Here is a 20772-nt window from a genome sequence, read left to right as displayed (position 1 = left end):
ATAATTTAACACCATTTAAAAAAATGATTATTTCTATGGTAAACTTAATAAAAATTAAAATATTATGAATCTTTAGATTTATAAATGTTAAAAATCTCATAAAATAGGGTTTCTTTCAAAACGGGTTATAGCAACATTAGCATAAATTTTAAATATTATTAATCAAATGCTAGAACATGGGTTAAATTTTAATTAATGTATAAATATAAGGGATAAAGATTTAAAATATACAAAACATTAGTCATATACTCATATATATATATAGTTAATCTACTAATCAAATTGTATTTTTCTTTTCTAAAATAAAATATAGCTCCGCGGTGTACCACGAGGTAAAATCTAGTAATGTTACAATTTTTGGTGAATGACTGAGAAATGAGAATGGTGGCGGCGTATAACATGCAGAAAGGGTCTAAGACCAAGTGCATTAGCGTACTTTTGAAGTGTCCTTGAGTAATAACATGTTTGATTTAAATCGAAAACAAATTAATATCGTAGAACCGTTCCTACAAGAGGTAGCCCTGAGACGGAGCCGGATATCCGGCCTTTTTAGGCATATCCGGATCCGAATCCGAATCCGGCGGATATACAATTATGTTATCCGAATCCGGCTCCGTTATTCCAGATATCCGGTCGGCGGATACCCGACTAAAACTATAATATCCGCGGATATCCGTCAAAGTATCCGGTTCAAACATATATTAAGGCCCATTCACGGAAAGTAGAAAGAAAGAGTAAAGGCAGACTTATTTATAGATGCATTTAAGTGTGAAAAGTTGTCTCCCAAGCGATGTGGGATAAAGCTAAAAGGAAAAGACAAAAAATATTGAATCTCACATCGCCCAACACTTAATATTTACTCCTCCAGCCCTCCTATATATATGTGTTTTATACTCAAAGGTCAAGTTATTTTAGGGTGAGTGAATAAGCCGGATTTCCGGATATCCGGTTGGTCAAAACTATCTTATCCGGATCCATATCCGGTTTAGACGGATTTGAATTTTAGTTATCCGAATCCGTATCTGGTTGGACCGGATATCCGGTTTTCGGAGCGGATTGGACCGGATACCGGAGCGGATACCGGATATCGGATATTAAATCTCAGGGCTAACAAGAGGGACGTAATTTGCATCGTCCTTCTTAACAAGTGGCAACGTGTGGGTGGTTGTTGTTGTTTCATCAGGCTTATGTTTTTGTATCTTCTTCTTCTTCCTTTTATCTCGTCTTGTTGAGTTTTTGACTGAAAAAGTCCAAATCTGTGAATCTCTCTTTGTCTCTGAATCCTCCGTTGATGTTTTACGTATTATCTTTAGTTTCTCAGATGCTTCATCTTTCTTCGCGCGTCATACTGCTCATGGTTTTTCTCTTGTCGACTCTTTTTGTGTCTCTTCGGTAACTATGCACATCAAGTATTCGATAAAATGCCCTTGGTTTTATACCATCACAGATTTTGGTCTGCTTTTTATGAGTTCTAATCATACCTTTATATTAAAGTCTGCTTTTTTATCATATATTGGAAGTTTCACGTAGCTAGAGAGCTACTACATGTATATAGAAACTCGTTTTGAAAGTCACAAGCTGCATAATTTTCATGTACTTCTTTACATTATCAAAGCTTCTATTATATTACCATCAAAATTATAAATTTACCTGGAAAATGATGGTTAACATATACATACGCAATTTGACAAGAAAAAATAAGTGTGTATATTTATTTACTTATGCAGGCAGCAGATGTTTGATAAAATGTTAGTTTTTAATTGTGATGTTTGTATGGTTAATGTTTTTTATTTTTATTTTAATTGTATGTTTTGTTTTCTTTTCAAGTTTTTGTAATTTTGTAATTTTCTTATGTTTTTATTGTCATTGTTATATGTTTTATTTTAATTAAAACTTTAATATGTTTTTACTTATTAATTTAAATAAATACTTTTTAAAATTAAAAATATTATTATTTTTTTCAAGGGACCAACTGTGAGAGACACCAATGCTCATATCAAACTTTCAAAATCAAAATAAGATTAATATATTTAAGGGACCAATATTTTGTCCCAAACAAATGCTCTGACATCTCAGTGCAGTTTCCACAATGAACTCAGTCAATTATAAAGGCCCAAACAATGAATGATAAGCCCAACAACGTAAACAAAAGGTAATGAGTAACCGTCAGATGCGATATGAACACGTGGCAGAATCTCAACGAGTTAGAAAACCCTAAGCGCTTCTTCATGTTTATTTTTTCCTGTATAAATAGGATTAGGCAGAGAGAGAGAAGCTTAACACATCCATCCATCCATCTCTGCTAATTCATTCTCTCGGAATTAGATTCTTATTTATTTTTCTTCGATCTTTCAGTTTTGTTTTTTTTGTGGACAGTGACGATTGATATTAAGGTCTCGTTCGTCGTAAAAACGGCCGTAAAGGCCTATTTGCCGACCACTCTGTTATATCACCACCCATATTCTGAGTCCCCAATTTTTTTTTGTTTTTAATTTTTCATTATTCTTTAGGATTGGCCGATGATTAAATCGATTAAGACAAGCATATGTCTGAATTAATCCATGTTGATAATCCAAATCTTCTCAATGAGGCCTCCAAAATCTTATTTTAAATCTTTGTTTTTGCTGGCAAAAAAAGAGGGTCAAGTGAGGATTAATAATGCATAGTTCAGATGATATAATCTCCATGATTACAGTTCAGTAGCATAGTCTTTCGCTCCTATCTGATGACCCCTTTAATATATATATATATATATATATATATGTTTTTTTTCAACTTTACAAGTTTTAGTTTTTGGTATTAGGGTATGATATGCATCACAATTATTTAGAGAATTGATAAATATTGGGAGTTTATAATTGGGAAAAGTGTCATAAAAATCTCTAACTTTCAAATTTGGGAGGTTTTAATCACCAATTTTCAAGATGCTATTTTAATCACAAATTTTTCATTGACTTGATCATAAAATAGTAAAGTTTTGTTGACCAAATCAGAGTAAAATTATATTGCAACGACCATGTTTTTGACGCTAAGAACAACTAAATCCCCAAATTAATTCCAATTTCACAAATCTATAACCCTAGAAAGAAACTGCAGCTGAGACGAGAGCTGACAAGTACTTCCACCCTATCGGTGGTTAGAGCAAAGGACTGTAAATTCTTTTTGTGTCAGTGGTTCGAATCCACAACCACTTCTATTTGAAGCGTTCCTCGATAGTAAAAACAATAAATGCTCGAGTTGTTAAGACCAAACTGCCAATGAAATGCATTAAGCCATTGCGCTAGTCTTTTCCACAAGAAATTGAATCATCGAATTGTATATCATAAATACATGATGTGTCAAAACTTGAACTTGAACTGATCGGAACAGAATTTTTTTGGGTTTTATTACTCTTTTTTGTTTTGTTTGAATTCGGCTATATTCGCTTTAGCGTGTATAGGAGTTTACACATTAATATGAATGATTTGATTGTCTCGACTCTCGATTGATATTGTCTCTTTATGAAGAATGAAACGGCTTTCGACCAAAAAAAAAGAATGAAGACGGCTATAATAGTACAATGGGAGGTGGTACGGATTATAGGATTTTGTAAAAATTTAGGAAATTTTGATTTGAGAGATTTTCGTGAATATTTATACGATTTGGTATAATTTTTGGGATAAAAAGGTGCTATTAATATTTGGAATAAAAAGGTGCTATATTACAGTATACTATTCAACTTTGAAATTCGTCCATTATCAACTTTCTGACTCGAGCTTCTCGGTTCCTAATTAGAAATAAAAATCGATTTAGGTTTTAGGATTCTACGAGTGTGTGTTAATAGTCTTAACAAATTGGTCTGCCACGAGATCATACTCTTCAAAGGTCATTAACAAAATTGCATCCGATTATTGTTAACAAAACAAAACGCATAACCAACATAAATCCGCAACACAACTACTAGAAGAACCAAACAAACTAAACAAAAACTTGCAGGTACTTCTCATTCATTCACATACCAGATTTGTCAACTCCAAGATCATCAAGTTCTTTACTCTTCTTATTCATCCAACCATCCAGATATATACCAAGTGTAATAGTAATCATTCGTATTACTCTCATATACCAAACTTTACAATCTTTTCTTTTATGCTGTCAACAACAAAACATTCTACAACTATAAATAATGACGTGTTTACATTTGTAACCAGAGAGACAGCATGATAGATGAACAGATCGGTTCTGTTATATATATATATATATATATAGCCTTTTTATACATTACATATATGTATAAATTTTTGTATAAACACATCCAGGATAGATGTTGTCATGTGCCTGGAAAAGAGCTAGGTGTGGTGCTTTGTAGGATGATGAAAGCGCAAACAACAGAAAGAGAGAAAACAGACACCCAAGTATTCTCTGTGTACATCTCCATCGCGTCTGTTAATGATAACCTCGTCCTGTTCTCTGCCCAGTTCCTTAGTCTGTCTGCTTCCGCCGCATATAACGCCCGTCCCTGCAAACACAAATATCTTAGTAAAAAATCGGAGAAAAAGACAAAAACTAACACTGAAATGAAACCTGGCTTGAAGACTCTACTTACTTGGTCATCGAACCATCGGCCTCTCCTGAGCCAGGAAGTGACAATAGCTAACAATATCCGAGGAGGAGTCAGGTAATTGACAGCTTTTCCTGAACCTTTCACAACTCGCATGCGTGGTACCAAAGTTCTAGCTACTGTCTCAGGAAGCTCGCAGATTATGTTAAACATCTGCTTGTTTTTTATGCTCGAACCACTGGCAAAAAGGTTGGAAATTAACTAACTAAGTATTTGGTTGTTCGTTACAACGCTTCAATCAAAACTCATACGTAACCTGTATATGCGGCATGCATATACCTGAGAAGAAGTTCGGTCAAAACCATGCCAGGGGATGCAGTGTGCAGGCCAACCTTTACTTTTTGGCTTTCTTTCACAATAGACCCATGAAATTGCCTAAGTCCACATTTTGTTGACCCATATCTGCAAAAAAGAGCTCAAGATGACAAAAGACTCAGAAAAATTTGTTCCAATTAGTTAGAGGTCAGTAAGTATCAAATGAATTTGATTTTACTTACACTGCTGTGAGAGGAGTACTAGAACCCCCAGAACCAGCACCATCCATGTTAAAGATGTGCCCACCGTTGTGCTGTTTGCTCATCACATCCATCGCCCCTCGTGTACATAGAATCGATCCAATCAAATTTGTGGAGACAATCTAACAAAAATTTCAATTACAATTAGTAGACTGAGAAACTTCACCATAGAGCTCAAGCTGAAATAAAGCTTTAGGTTCAAAAAGGACTTTTACCTGTTTGATATCTTCTTCAGTGAACTCGAGCAGCGGTCTAAAACCTTTGTTAGTACCAGCATTGTTTATCTGTCCAAATTTGAATAAAGACGAGAGTGAGTAAACAAACATATGATCTAAAATACAAAAAGTTAGAAGACGGTACAATGAAATATATTTGTTTTTACCCATATGTTGATGGAACCAAGCTCTTTCACAGCAAAATTCGACAGCTTCTCAACGTCCTCGGGTTTGCAAACATCACAGGCAATACCAACTACCTTAGCATCACTCAGTTTCTTTCTAGCAGACTCACTAGCACTATTCATAATCTCTTTGAGATTTTGCTCAAGCTCTTTGACAGTCATATCAACAGATTCAGAACTGATTTCACACCAAAAAAAAAAAAAAAACACAAAGCATAAGACTTCATTTCATGATAAGAACTCATCCATAATTTTCCATATCAATTTAGCAACCTGCGAGATGTGACAATGACTCTGTCTCCAGAGAGAAGAAATTCTCTAGCAAGAGCTTTCCCTAGTCCTCTCGTGCTAAAACACCGATCAATAAAAAAAAACACACACATCAGCTTCAAAACAAGACACAAAAGAAACAAGAATCAAACAATATGCAAAAACCATGTTACCTTCCAGTAATAACAACATTACGCGGACCGGCTCGGTAATGATCTTCCAAAACCATGTTGGAACCAATCATCGTTCCAATGATAATTCCACCAAGCCAACTATACCAAACCAATGAGTTCATCGAACCATCCCCACCTTTTTCATAGACAACACAAAAACTCAGTCGAAAACAAAAAAGTTACAAACTTTCACACAAAAAAAAAACTTGTACAATAGTTTATATTTTTGGTACTAACTAACCTGATAATTGAAACCCAATCAATAGAATAGCTCCAGTACTTGTCATCGTCACTATATATCTCGCAATTTGAACAGCAATCTACAAATTAACAACAACAAAAAAAAAACCAGAATTTTACAAGTTATTAGAGAACAAAAGAATGAAAAACACTTCAAACAAAAAGGTGGAAACTTTAAAAGACTGACCGAAGAGAAGACCATCTCCAATTTCTCAACTTTGTGATTGAACTCATCTTTAGATAAGAAGCCTAATTTACTAACATCTAAAACCCCAGATTTCAAAGAACTCCACCACCCATTCGATTTCTCAACCTTTCTTCTTCTTTCAACTTTTTTCTCACCCGAATCACTCTCACACCGATGCACACAAACCCTACTATTACGTTCTCTGCAATTCAACCTTGATCCTACCCGTATCGGATCTCTGAAGAAGAGACGGTGCTCCAAGACTCGTGGGTACACTTGAATCTTCGTCAAAGAGGTCATAGCTGTAGAAGATGAGCTTTGAAACTCATGCAAAAGATAACTTAGAAAACAAGAGTAAGGAAGGAGCTTGGGGACCCAAAAGAAGATTGTTAGATATTATTTTTTTAGCTTCCGATTCGTCGAAGACGTTAAATAGAGAGATCGGAGATTAGGAAGAAGAAGCGAGGGCGGTGGGTTAAAGAAACAAGGAAGAGAAGTGTGATGGCCACACGTTACCGCAAACCTCATCTCGTTAGCCTAACTGTGACACGTGTCATTTGGTGTTCCCTTTTTTTTTTTTCTTTGTCCATTTGCATATGTCTTCACGATATTTTATTTTTCTCTCCTATAGGACGGATCAAAATTACTTGGCTATTGATAAAATTGCATATGTTTTCACAGTTTGTGTTTATTTGAGTAGCACTACTAAAAAGTTATTATTTTACATCACTTTTCTAATATCACTTGCTAAACCGACACATGAATTTAAAAAGTGGTACACAGCTGAATCACATCAAAAACCCGAGAAATATAACTCTCCCAGATACGAATTTTGAGACAATCCATTCATTTCCACTCTCCAGTATCGGCGTAGCTCCGGTTTATCAGTGTCAAAGGACGATTAAAGCTGTTTCCCTCTGCTTCAGTTTCACTTCTTTTAGATCTCCTTTTGTTATCTTTTCCCCCTTTTTTCTAATCTTTTGGTACCTCTCTCAATCTCTCTTAGAAACCCCAAACCTGGGAAATTCATCAATCAAAGGTTGGATTTAGCTTCCGGCCAACCCATCCATCCTTCTTCTGTACCCAGTTTCCATAACCACAGATATGAAATCCACTGAACAAATCAAATCACAAATCTAAATTCCGTTTAGATGTCGACGGCGCACGACGAGTTTCTTTTCAGGACCACAGTTTTCGCATCTCTTTGGATCTCCGTTTCAACCCCATTTCCTTGCCAAAACTTGATTGGAGCACGACTGTTTCCTCCGGAGATGTATAACTCATTGCATATCTTGTCAATTCCTCCGACCAGCCGCCGCAAATCGATCATCTTGGTGGTACCACTTTGATTATAGATGTATTGCACATCCTCGATTTGAACATTCTTCCCATCTTGTTGTAAAAACTGCTCTTCCTCTGATATTGCATGAACATGCTACTGCTGGCTGAGTAGTTTATCGAGTTTGTCATTGAGGGCTTTCATGTCCCTCTTGTACTTGGCATATTCCTCTCCAGTAGATCGCACATTGCGATCGTACTCCTCATTGTAATTTCCATCAGATTGAGCCAAGTTCTCCACTAGGTCCCAACCTTCATCAACATCCTTGTTGAGGAAGTTACCATTGCACAATACCATTCTTTTGAATATGAGTAGATGGAGCATCTCCAGCTCCTATGTTGGTCCTTGCTTGAGGAGCTGGTGGACCGTTCTGATTGTTCATTATCTCCTCAATGATTGCTGGTTGCGGCTGGTGAACTTGTTGTTGTCTGAGTAGCCTTGGTCTGTCGATGTTGTCGATGAAAGGACTCAAGTTGTGGCTACCTCTGGATCGTGTTTGCATGCACATGTAGGTGGCCGAGTGTGTACACGAGGGTCAACCCGATCCAGGTGATCGAGTGACGGGTCGGGTGGGTGCTCGGGTTGTACCTGAGATTCAAAACAAACAAAAACGAAAGCAAACAAGTCAGATTCCGAACCAATACAGATAAAAGAACTTGATCTAGCAAGTGCTGAAATCCTAAACGTAGCAAAATAAATACAACCAAATGGCAACGGCGCCAAATTGATAAGCAGGATTTCACCCAGGGTATCAATTCCCTATGCAGTTGTAGTACAAAGGGTTATCAATCCAAATGGTTGTTTATGCTAGCAGGAAGGATGCAATCAGAACAATACAAGTCAAGCCAAGCAATTAAGGGTTTTGTCTAACAATCCTAAAATAATAAAAGAAAAGAATATAAACAAAGAACCACACGACCTAAGCATTCGAGTACAGGATCGGGTGGGGTGATCGAGTAAGCAAATGAAGTATGAACAACTCGAGGGGTTACTCGAAGCAGGTGATCGTGTACCTGTTCGGGTAAGGGATCAAGTGATGAATGGAAATGCAAGCAATTAAGATACGAAAGCTTCTAAGGATGGGGTAATCGAATCCTAAGTATTCCTGACCAGTACAGATGTCTTACATGCCTCAAGCAAATATTCCCTAGAAAATGAATCTGTAAAATCTTGTTAAAACACTCTCGTGATAGAAACAATCAACCTTGATCACTCCCCTACCCAACTCTCGTTGGAGAAACATGACCAAGCAGGCAATAAGAACCGATTCACTATTGTCTGTAAACCCCTTACTCATCTAATCTCTTAGGCTAAGTGAGTAAACCTCTAGCATTGGTTGATTCAAGCATCTCATCTACACCTCTCGGTGGTAAAACACCTTAGATCTAATCTCACCCTCTCGGTTTGTTGACATCATTAAGAACACCAATCTAGAAGGGAATCTATTAAACATATACAATCAAACTAAGACATCCTAACCGATCAAGAACATAAAATCATCTATCCCATCCCTAGAAACTTTACTACACTACTCGGAAATCATAGCAAGAAACATAAAAGCATATATTAACAAAAATTGCATTGTATTAAAAGATATAGTAGAGAGATAAGAGTACAAGATAGAAATCTAAAGAGATGATAAAAAGATATGAAATAAAGTCTAACAAAAAGTGAAAAGTGTTTTGAGTCGCTCAGTTCTCTCACAGAAGCTATCGCTCTCTGGTTTGAGGGTCTGTGGCGTGCTCGTTTGCGAGGAAGAAGATGAGGGGTTTATATATGGCAACCCCTTTGACCTAGCTTCCTAGTCCTGCCCGAGGGTCTACTCGATGGGGTACACGAGGATAAGATCGAGTTACTCCTCGGGTAGATCTTCCTGCTCTCGGATCCTCCTCGATCGTGTTGGGTTTGAACTGTTCTTGCAGCTCGATGGCTCCTTCGGGTACGTGCTCGGGTTTGTCCTTGTTTTTCCCCATTTTAGGCTCTTAAGCACCTGTTTTCATCCAAAGTATCCAAATGCAAAAATGCAACACCCTAAATGGCCTAAAAGTGAATTCCTACAGTTAATGACCTAAAAATGCTAAGGTAAAGGTATAAAGAATGCAAAATATGGACAAAAAAGGATGCTAAAAACATGTAAATTAGAGAGTTATCATAAACACAACCCAGAAACTTGCCTATGGACCCATTTAGTGAAGCTTTAGGTTTTATGGACCTGTTAAGTAGTCAACAAGAAAGCCACACCCTTAAAACCCATTCGTATGTTGAGGAGGGCCCTGTAGGTGAAAAGAAATCAAAGGAGCGTAGAAGGAAGTGGTCACACACAGAAGATGTGGTCCTCATCGGTGCTTGGCTTAACACTAGCTAGGATCCAATTGTTGCTGTCGATAAAAAATTTGGTACTTTTTGGTCACGAATTGCAACTTATTATGCTGAAAATCCTAAGCTAGTTGGTGTAGAAAAGAGAGAGCCTAGTCATTGTAAGCAAAGGTGGCAGAAGATCAACGAAACAGTCTGCAAGTTTGTTGGAAGCTATGAGGTGCAAGAAAGCTGAAATCAAGTGGCCAGAATGAAGATGATGTCATGAAAATGGCTTATGAAATCTACTTCAAATATCATAAGGTGAAGTTCACCCTTGAGCATGCTTGGAGGGAGCTTTGCCATGATCAGAAATGGTGTGGTTCCAATTCTGCGAAAGGTAATGGAACATCAAAGAGAAGGAAGTGTGATGATCTTTATTTAGTCATCAAGCTCTGTTCCTGTTACTCAAGTAGAGGAGGAAGTTCGGCCTATTGGTATTAAGGCACCAAAGGCGAAAGGTAAAAAGCTTGTAAACAAGCCAGAAGGCGCTTCTCTTGTGGAGTTCCAAGACATGTGGGAGATAAGGCAAAAAGAATTTGCCTTGAAAGAGAAACAAAGTATGATTAAAGAGAAGCAAAGCAAACATAAAATGCTTGACCGTCTACTTGCTAAAACTGAGCCTCTGAATGAAATGGAAATAGCTTTGAAGAATAAGATAATTAATGACATGTTATCAAGTTAGTTTCAGTTTGAGTTTATGTTTGCTTTTGTGTTGTTTCTTTCAGTTGTTGTAGGATGCTTTTGACTTTGAGTTTATCGGCTATGTAATGAATTTAACTTGTTTTAATGATATGTAATGGTTTTACTATGAGATGTGTTGTTCATGTAGTTTGGTATTAAATGAGATAACTAGTTTGGTTGTATGATTGATTTGTGTTTTTATGTGTCCTTCTATCAGGATTGTCGACACAGAAGAAGAAGACAAGAAGCTGTTTTGCTCACGGACAAGAAGAAGAAGAAGAAGACATTGTTGCTGTTGGTCACAGACAAGAAGAAGAAGACAAGAAGCTATGACTATGAGACTAGGAGAAGAAGCTTTTGGTCACGGACATGTTGCTTTTTGTTCACGCACAAGAAGCTTTTGGTTCACGGAGCTACGTACAAGATCACATACATGTTGTAAAAAGCTTTTGTATCGCCACAAGCTCCATTATATAACAACATTTTTGTAAACACATAAATGAGAGCTAGAGCTTATTCCATTTCCATTTCTATTTCCATTTTGTACCCACAATATCAAATTCTTACAATATATTCTTCCCTTTTTCAATTTATTTTTCTCTTTACAATTTATATTTCCTTTTTTACAATATATTCTTCCCTTTTTACAATAATTTTTTTTTTAAATGGCATCTTCTTCTAATAACATTGAAGAAATGATGGATGAGTATTTTGACCATGCAATGGACATGACCATGCAATGGACAATAATTTTGATCAAGCATTCGAGAATCGTTTCGATCATGCAATGAATCAGTTTGCACCCGAGAAGAAGAAACGAGTCCACATTGAAAGAAAACGTGAAGAGAGTCACCAACGCTATGAGATGATTATTTCCGTGAAGATGCAACATATTCTCCTAAAATCTTTCGTCGCCGTTTCAGAATGAACAAACCCTTGTTCATGCGGATCGTCGAACGACTCTCAAGTGAAGTTCCATACTTTGAACAAAGAAGAAATGGTCACGGAAGGCTTGGTCTCTTTGGACTACAAAAGTGTACAGCGGCCATTCGTATGATGGCATATGGTTTTGCAGCGTATGCGTTTGATGAATATCTCCGGCTTGCTGAAAGCACTACGTTGTTATGTTTGGAAAAGTTCACTGAAGGAATCATTCATTTATTTGGAGATCAATACCTACGCAGACCCACACCAGAAGATCTTCAACGACTACTCAATATTGGAGAGAACTGCGGATTTCCCGGGATGTAGGTTGCATAGATTGTATGCACTGGGAGTGGAAGAATTGCCCGACTGCATGGAAAGGTCAATATACCCGTGGATCTGGAAAGCCAACAATTGTTTTAGAGGCTGTAGCTTCACAAGACCTCTGGATATGGCATGCATTTTTTGGAGCTCCAGGTACATTAAACGATATCAATATTCTCGATCGCTCACCAGTTTTTGATGAAATATAACATGGTGTAGCTCCCAAAGTGAAATATATTGTCAACGGACGACAATATAATCTAGCTTACTATCTCACTGATGGTATTTATCCTGACTGGGCTACTTTTATCCAATCAAGTCAAATTCCACAAGATCCGAAAGCATCCTTATTTGCTACATACCAAGAAGCTGTGCGTAAAGATGTCAAGCATGCTTTTGGAGTCTTGCAAGCTCGATTTGCCATAGTAAAAAACCCAGCTCTTATGTTGAATAAGGTAAAAATTGGAAACATAATGAGAGCATGTATCATATTGCACAACATGATTGTAGAAGGCGAACGTGATGGGTATACTCAGTATGATATGGCTTCATTTGCAAAAGACGACTCAAACAGAACTTCACAAGTTGATTGTGCGTATTCTACAGATATCCCTTCAAATCTCGCCAATATGATGGGAAATGTGATGACCATTCGAAATGAAGTTCGTGATAAAAAAAATACATGATCGGTTGAAAGCGAATTTGGTTGCGCATATATGAATTTTTTTTTGGCACAAATTAAAATTAAAATTAATCATTTTGTAATCTATTTTAATATGCTTTTATGCCATGTTTGTTTAAACTTTTATTGAAAGTTTTTAAAAGTATAAATGTGTTATAAATTTAAACAAAATACCATAATAATTTACAATTATAAACAAAAATATTTTTTAAAACCTCAAATTTAACAACCTCAAATATTTTTTAAAACCTCAAATATTAAAGTTTCTTAAGAAGTTCTTAATTTCACTTTTTTTTCAAAATTAAGAATAAAATTTGTTTTAAGATACTTTCATTACATTCTTTTATGGAGATACTCTAACTATAGTCATCACTTATTAGATGTGATGCTAACTCTACACGTGTTGCATCATTCAGTATAATAAGTGTTGCTATTTATTTTTATAAAATAAAATGAAATCATTAAAAAGAAATACCGGTATTGAAACCAGGTCTGACCTTTTCTTTGCTTGTAGTTTCTGCACTCTGCAGAGTGGAGAGCTACGGCCAGGGGAGTTTTCAAGACTTGGTATACCACCGACTGGAACCAGCTCCTGGTTATCTCGCAGACAATCACCTGGACCGCATGGGAGGGTTCCTCACTCGATATACCTTTCAATTCACAGTCTATACAATATGGCGGGAATGGAATGGACGGCGACATGATCAACGACCTAACACAGGGGGCAATAATCAAATGGATAGATAGACATGTTCGTGATCAACTACTGGCCATCCAGCGCTTGGGGGATCGGCGGTTCAATGAGGGGCTTCAGGTGTGGTTCCAAACAAGAACATGACACTGCATTTCCCATTCTCTTTGTAACATTAACCCTTTAATAGTTTTTTTCAAACACACGACGCACAATTTATAACAAGACTATTTTTATTTTGAATATAATTTAACATTACATTCAAAAAAAAAAAATACCCTCACTGACTCTAGTTTTTCGCTTCCCGTGGATATAGAAATTTCTGGAGGTTTTTTAAAATCTCTTTCCACCATAAATCGTGATTTCCAATTATCAAATCTCCAAAATTGCATATATCACTCCATCCGTAATTTTTTTCAATCTCTGATTTAGTTACATTCACCATCGTCTCCAACTCTGTCTTTGATTCAATTAGTCATCACCGTCTCCGTCTTTGATTGTGTCTCTTTGATTGTGTCTCTGTTTTGGTGAGTATTTGATTGTTTGAGTTTCATAGTTTTGTGTATGTATTCATTATTCATATACGTTCACTCTCTTGTAGAACAAACTATTAATGAAATTCCCACTGTTCCTGTATGTTATCTTTAAAATTCCAACTTTTGGAATTGTAATGTTTATTGATCTGTCGTTTCTATCTTGCAGACCAAATTAAAGACGTCACGGTTCAGTTCCTGCAGTTTTCCAGGTATTTCTCTTGCATTTGTGTTTGTTTTTTTTGACTGCAAATCATCATGATATTGATTGAATTTGATGTTGTTTGGAGATTTTAAAGTACTCTGTGTCTTTGGGGTGAGTTCTGTTTTAGTAGTTGAATCTTATATAATATGAGAATGTGTTTCTCAACTTTTTCTAAGGAGATGACATTTGGCTTACCATATTGCTGACACCTGTATTTTTTTTGTTTGGACCTAAATAACTATAGTTTGAACCTAATTAACTACATGCCCATAAAACAAAAAAAAATGCCATCAACATTTCCTTCATCCCTTCTTTAATCAGAAACATATGCAGCCCCAAGAATCTAGAGTCCTTATATCACTCTGTGGTTGGTTTCATTTCAGAACTATACCAACATCAAATTAAATTTATAGGTTTGAATTCTTGGGTTTAATTTCTGTGTTTTAATCTTCTATAATTTTCACGGGGACAAGCGGAATCAAATTTAGGTAAGATGGTGGGATGGTATTATTTAAGTAAATTAGTTTAATTTTTTAAAAATTGTTTATACAAAAATTAAATTTTTGTATTTACTTTCTGGAAAATTACGTAAGATTGTGAGACGGTTTGATCTAATTCTATAATTATTTTGTTCTATTCACACTTATTATTTCAAATGTTATGGTATTTTTGAATTATTTAAAATTTATAAGTTTTCATATTAGGAATTTCATAATATATAAATTATATGAGAAGGTTTTTCTCAACTTTTGCTAAGGAGATGACACTTGGCTTACCATATTGCTGACACCTGTATTTTTTTGTTTGGACCTAATTAACTATAGTTTGAACCTAATTAACTACAGGCCCATAAAACCAAAAAAATGCCATTAACATTTCCTTCATCCCTTCTTTAATCAGAAACATATGCAGCCCCAAGAATCTAGAGCCACCTTATATCACTCTGTGGTTGGTTTCATTTCAGAACTATACCAACATTAAATTAAATTTATAGGTTTGAATTCTTGGGTTTAATTTCTATTTTTTAATCTTCTATAATTTTCACGGAGACAAGCGGAATCAAATTTAAGTAAGATGGTGGGATGGTATTATTTAAGTAAATTAGTTTAATTTATTAAAAATTGTTTATACAAAAATTAAAATTTTGAGCTTACTTTCTGGAAAATTACATAAGATTGTGAGATGATTTTGATCTAATTCTATAATTATTTTGTTCGATTCACACTTATTATTTCAAACGTCATGGTATTTTTGAATTACTTAAAATTAATAAGTTTTCATATTAGGAATCTATATTATGAAAGATGGCCAACTCTCTCCATCTGAGTGACACATCAGCAGTGGAGAGAGTGCCACTTGTCTATCCTCATTAAAAGCAAAAAGACCTATTCATGTATTTTGTTCTTTTTTATATTACAAAAACAGTTTTAATATTTACATAAAAAAATTAGAGAGGCTTATAACATTTCCCAAAAAAGTATCGGGATTGAATCAAGAGCCACTTCTTCCTCTCAGAGTAAACCATGAATCTATGGATATATGGTTTAGGAGTCATAATTTTGTCAATAGTTTGAAGAGTTGCAGCAGTGATAGAGATATTTGTTAATATTGTAGAGAAATTCATGAAAGTTTGTCCCTAAAATTTTTTTTGAAGAAGATTGAAGTTTTGTTCACTATCAAATGGAAGATATTGAATAAAATTGTAGAATGTTGGTTTAGCAGAATACAGAGATAAAGAGGAAGGAGTTTTCATATTCTAATATTTAGAAGTTGTCAAAAATAAAATTAAATGAAATTCTTATAAATAAAAAAAAAATTCTAGAGTTATATTTAAGAAATTGAAGAGCTAACATGAAAGGAAGATGTCTATCTTAATCAATCTTGATAAATTAAAATGTTAGTAGTTCATAGTATATAACTGAGAAGCTAAAAAACTCTTTGTTACAAAATATGCATCTTTAGATCAAGCTTTCATTTGGAATATTTTTTTAGAAGTTTTAGACAAGAATTGTAAAATGGTTAAGCTTTCAAAATAAAGTTGTCTATGCATGTATCTAATAATTCAATTGCAAAATGAAAAAAGCTATTTGAAGTATAAAAAAAATATCAAAATCAAATTATATTTTTCAAGATTTCCACAATGAAAAAATAGATAAACTCTACATAAAAAAATCAAATTAGTAGCAAAATTGTTTTAAAAGCGGTAAGCTATAAGCCTGCGCTATGACAGGAGATTTGTCTTTGTTACGAAGCGTCCTTGACATAATTCCTTATGCGGTTACTTTTCCTGATGGCACTGCTTCACGTGCTCCCAAAATAGGCACATTACAATTGAATATGGTTTACTTTCTGTCCAATGTTCTCTATGTTCCAAACTTCAACTGTACTTTGATTTCGGTGTCTCGACTTCTTAAGCAAACTGGCTGCATTGCCATCTTGACTGATACTCTATGTGTTTTACAGGACCGTTTTACGAGGACCCTGGTTGGCGCCGGTGAAGAGAGAGAGAGGGTCTACTACTTCAAGGGTGTCAAGTTTGCAATAGCTCATCAAGCTAGTAAGGGCAACGTTTCTCCTTCTGTTTTATGGCATCGATGTCTTGGTCATTCCTCTTACAAAGTGCTATCTACATTACCGGTTTTTAATAGTTTAAAAGTTGATTTTGGAGATACACATCCATATGATATCTTTTTCATGCTAAACAAACATGTACTACTTTTAATGAAAGTTTTAATAAAGCTTTGGCCCCTTTTGGCTTAATACATTGTGATGTTTGGATACCCTATCGCACTCTTTCCTCTTGTGGAGCTGATTAATTCTTAACCATTGTTGATGATTACTCTAGAGCTGTGTGGATTTTTATCTCATGTTAGCCAAATCTGAAGTCAAAGGTTTATTACACAATTTTTGTGCCATGAGTGACAAACAATTTGATAAACCGGTCAAAGCTATTTGTACGGACAACGGGACTGAGTTTATGGCTCTTTCCTCCTTCTTTCAGCAACATGGCATTGATCATCAGATGTCGTGCTTTGATACACCATAGTAGAATGGCCGTGTCGAATGCAAACACTGGCACATCCTTAATATTGCTCGTGCCCTTCTCTTCCAAACTTAGCTTCCACTTATGTTCTGGGGAGAAAGTGTTTTAAAAGCTGCTCATCTGATTAACCTCACCCCTACTCCTCTTCTTCAAGGGAAGAAGCCGTATTAAATGTTATATGGGACTCCTCCTACTTATGACTTACTTTGCATGTTTGGTTGTCTGAGTTATTCTCATCGGCGTCCTTGCGATAAGGATAAGTTTAGTGACCGCAGCCGCAAATTTATTTTTGTTGGCTATCCTAATGGTAAGAAAACTTGGAAGCTGTACGACATTGAAAGGAAATATATTTTTTACAAGTTGTGATCTCCCGATGCTTATGTGACACCACATATGTCTCATATGGATCAAACTGCTGATGAATGGTTATTTTCCATTGGTCCCCTAGCCTCGCCTATGCCAGCTACTTGTACTTCTGCTCCGTTGTTGGAGCATGTTGCTCCCTTGACTCCAGTCTATCCAGCTTCTGTTCTTACAAGTCCTTTGTCTACTCCTGAAGTTGTGGTCGTATCCACTCCAACGTCTGTTACTGCTCCTATTTCTCCAAATATGATTTCTACCACCGATGAACAGTGTATTACTCCGTCTTCTTCACCATCTACCTCTCCCCTAGTTTATCCGCAGCCTGATGAGTCTCCATCTTCTCCTACTACTGACTCACCTTTGTTATCTGATAACCAGATGCTCCATAGCCTGGTCTTCCTGAGTTACTCGGCTGTGGTCATCGGGTGAGCAAACTCTCTGTTTTACTCAAAGACTATGTTGTCAAGACTTTACTTCTACTAGCTTCCCCCTCTCTCGCTTCATCGCCTCGTAATCCTGGTTCTCCTAACATCGGTCTCAGGTAATCCTGGTTCTCCTAACTTGGTATTCCACAAGCTAATTTTTCTTCAGGACACAAGACTTTCTTAGCCGGGATAACTTCGGCTGTTGAGCCTATCAGTTTTAAAGAAGCTATATTGGATGATGTTTGGAATAACTCTATGAACGATGAGTATTCCTCTCCTACGATGCAACGAACATGGGATGAAACAACTCTTCCTCTCGGGAAGACGGCAACTGATAGTAAATGGGTGTACAAGATCAAGTATCATTCTAATGGCAAGATCGCTCACTACAAATCCCGTTTGGTGGCTCTTAGTAATTTTCAGCTTGAAGGTCTCGACTACAACGATAAGTTTGCTCAGGTTGCTAAGACTACAACTGTGCGCGTTTTTCTTGAGATTGCGGCTGCAAAACGCTGAGAGGTACACCAAATGGATGTTCAGAATGTAGTTTTACATGGTGACTTGCATGAGGAGGTTTATATGAAGTTTCCTCCTGGTTTTGAGAATCCATATCCTACTAAGGTTTGTCGTTTGCGCAAGTCTATCTACGAGCTTAAGCATGCGCCTCATTGTTGGTTTGCTAAGCTAAGTATTCCGTTGAAGAAATATGGCTTAAAGCAGAGCAAAACTGATTACTCTAATTTTTCTTACATAAAAGGGAAGATTTGTCTACACATTTTGGTTTTTGTGGACAATTTTATCGTTTCCGGTAATGATCTTTCTACTATGCAACGTTTTAAGAACTATCTCAGCCAATGTTTTTACATGAAGGATTTGGGAAAACTCACGTACTTTCTTGGCATTGAAGTTGCAAGGAATACATAGGGCATATTTATTTCTTAATGCAAGTATGATTTGGATACATCGTTGAAACTAGAATTCTTGGCTCCAAACCCGCAACAACACCTATTGAGGTTAATCACAAACTCCTTCGTGATAATAGTCCTTTCTTTACCAAACCATAAGCTTATCGACGTCTGGTAGGTGGTCTCATTTACTTGACTTTCACGAGACCCGAATTGTGTTATTCTGTCCAAGTTTTGTCCCGGGTTATGAAAACGCCAAGCCAAGCTCATTGGGAGGCTTCCATATGAACTGTTCACTATCTCAAGGGCTCTCCGGGAAAAGGCATTCTCCTTCATGCTGACTCTGATCTTCGTCTTACAGCTTATTGTGATGCTGATTAGAATGGTTGTGCTTTGACGTGTCGTTCTCTTAGCACATACATTGTTTTCCTTGGTTCATGAAACGACCCGACCCGTTTTTGATTTTTTAATATAATAATTAACCAGTGGTCTCATACCCACTAGTCACCTAATCACAATCAAACCAAACAGCAGAATAACCAAATGATACCATTAAACCAATAATTAATAAATAATAAACCAATAACCAATGATCAATCCAACAGTGTCATAAAACATAAAACCAACAACCTAGCAATATTCTTCTGACTCAACTCTAGCAACCTAACAGAAGCCAGACAACACATCAACGAGCCACTAGAACATCCTCCTCTTCATCGCCTCGATTCCACGATCACACTTTGCCTTTACCTGCACCACAACACATATGAGGTGCATGCATATTTTATAAACACTCAGTGAAGCAATCCTCCCATCTACTGGGCTATACACACAAGTAATTGAGACCACTCTAACCATCAAACAACAATCAACAAACAAACCAGGAAAACTGCATCGACCAACGTAAGCCTGCATCGACCAGTGCAAAGCTCACCTGCATCAACCGACACCAACACTGCATCGAGCGATGCTTTCTCGATATTTTACAAAATCCCTAATTGAATCGATTGACACCTCCGCATGGCATCGACCGTTGCTCCTAGGTCAAATCGCGCCATCCTCGCATTACATCGACCGATGCACAAAGTGCATCGATCAACGCACATGCCGAGCATCGTTCTTCCCCGAAGCCCCTCGCCAGATCTCTGTTCCTAAACCATCGAAACGCAATCCAAAGCCATAAAGAAGCCTCACAAAGCCCCAATTGACACAAAAATATTTTAACAAGCCAAAGAATCAACCACATAACACATAAACACGAACATCAAAGAAATCTCAAGCTTAGATAAGCAATGGTCCTGCACTCACCTTTGCCAAAGAATAATCTGACTCTAAACAGGCGGATCTACACTCCTAGGAAGCTCCTACAACAAATCCCGCTACAGATCTCCACAAGAACAGCCACAAATCTCTCAAAACTCACCAAAACCTCAATAACACTTCTCTCTTTCTTTTCTCTCTGAGAAAACGACAAAAAGAGGCTAAATAAGTCGGAGTATCCTTTTTATACTCGCCCTTAAGGGTTTCCTAACCTAGAAATGCAATGTTTAACTTAACACGTTTCATGAAAAACCGGCTTTGCAACGAATCGATGCAAGTGCATCGATTGATGCACCTCCCAAACCGGGATTCCGGTTCGCCGATGTTATAGTTCCTCTCCGGTTTCTTGGAACACAAAGAAACAAGACATTGTGTCAATGTCTTCTTCTGAATCCGAGTACCGTGCCATGGCGTTTACTCTAAAGGAACTGAAATGTCTTAAGTAGTTGCTTTCTACTTTTGGTATCTTACATCCTCAACCAATGCGGTTGTTTTGTAAAAGTAAATTGGCATTGTACATTGCTGTTAATCCTATTTTTCATGAACATACCAAGCACATTGAATCTGATTGTCGTTTTTTTCGAGATGCCGTCC

The 20772-nt window shown here is 36.6% G+C and overlaps 1 protein-coding gene, 2 non-coding genes and 1 pseudogene across 3 annotated transcripts; 3 read left to right on the top strand and 1 right to left on the bottom strand.

Moving 5' to 3' along the window:
* Positions 1 to 2370: 2370 nt before the first annotated feature.
* Positions 2371 to 2471, top strand: LOC147930860 (small nucleolar RNA Z43). The gene has a single exon (XR_015576953.1). It is a non-coding gene; the product is annotated as a small nucleolar RNA Z43 (small nucleolar RNA).
* A 165-nt stretch (positions 2472 to 2636) lies between these two features.
* LOC147930859 (small nucleolar RNA snR60/Z15/Z230/Z193/J17) lies at positions 2637 to 2734 on the top strand. The gene has a single exon (XR_015576959.1). It is a non-coding gene; the product is annotated as a small nucleolar RNA snR60/Z15/Z230/Z193/J17 (small nucleolar RNA).
* A 1339-nt stretch (positions 2735 to 4073) lies between these two features.
* Positions 4074 to 6983, bottom strand: LOC104732461 (putative chlorophyll(ide) b reductase NYC1, chloroplastic). Its single transcript, XM_010452010.2, has 10 exons — positions 6386 to 6983; positions 6200 to 6278; positions 5959 to 6094; positions 5789 to 5863; positions 5498 to 5693; positions 5331 to 5399; positions 5098 to 5237; positions 4880 to 5002; positions 4586 to 4778; positions 4074 to 4498 (listed from the first exon to the last, which is right to left on the bottom strand). Exons 1-10 carry the CDS (start codon positions 6683 to 6685, stop codon positions 4310 to 4312), a joined length of 1500 nt encoding a protein of 499 aa, XP_010450312.1. The 5' UTR covers positions 6686 to 6983; the 3' UTR covers positions 4074 to 4309.
* A 2917-nt stretch (positions 6984 to 9900) lies between these two features.
* On the top strand, positions 9901 to 10764 carry LOC147930858 (glutathione S-transferase T3 pseudogene; annotated as a pseudogene).
* Positions 10765 to 20772: the final 10008 nt, after the last annotated feature.

This window comes from Camelina sativa, chromosome 12 (genome assembly GCF_030686135.1).
Source record: "Camelina sativa cultivar CO46 ecotype springtype chromosome 12, ASM3068613v1".
In the NCBI taxonomy this organism is placed as follows: Eukaryota; Viridiplantae; Streptophyta; class Magnoliopsida; order Brassicales; family Brassicaceae; genus Camelina; species Camelina sativa.
This window is presented reverse-complemented; position numbering and strand designations above follow the sequence as displayed.

Bases quoted from the DNA above. Each gene is read 5' to 3' on its own strand.
- LOC104732461 (XM_010452010.2), bottom strand. From the start codon at position 6,685: ATGACCTCTTTGACGAAGATTCAAGTGTACCCACGAGTCTTGGAGCAC. The intron at 6,095-6,199 runs GTTAGTTAGTAC...TCTATGAAAAAG, and splicing joins GATTGGGTTTCAATTATCAG to GTGGGGATGGTTCGATGAAC. The intron at 5,003-5,097 runs GTAAGTAAAATC...TCTTTTTTGCAG, and splicing joins AGTACTCCTCTCACAGCAGT to ATATGGGTCAACAAAATGTG.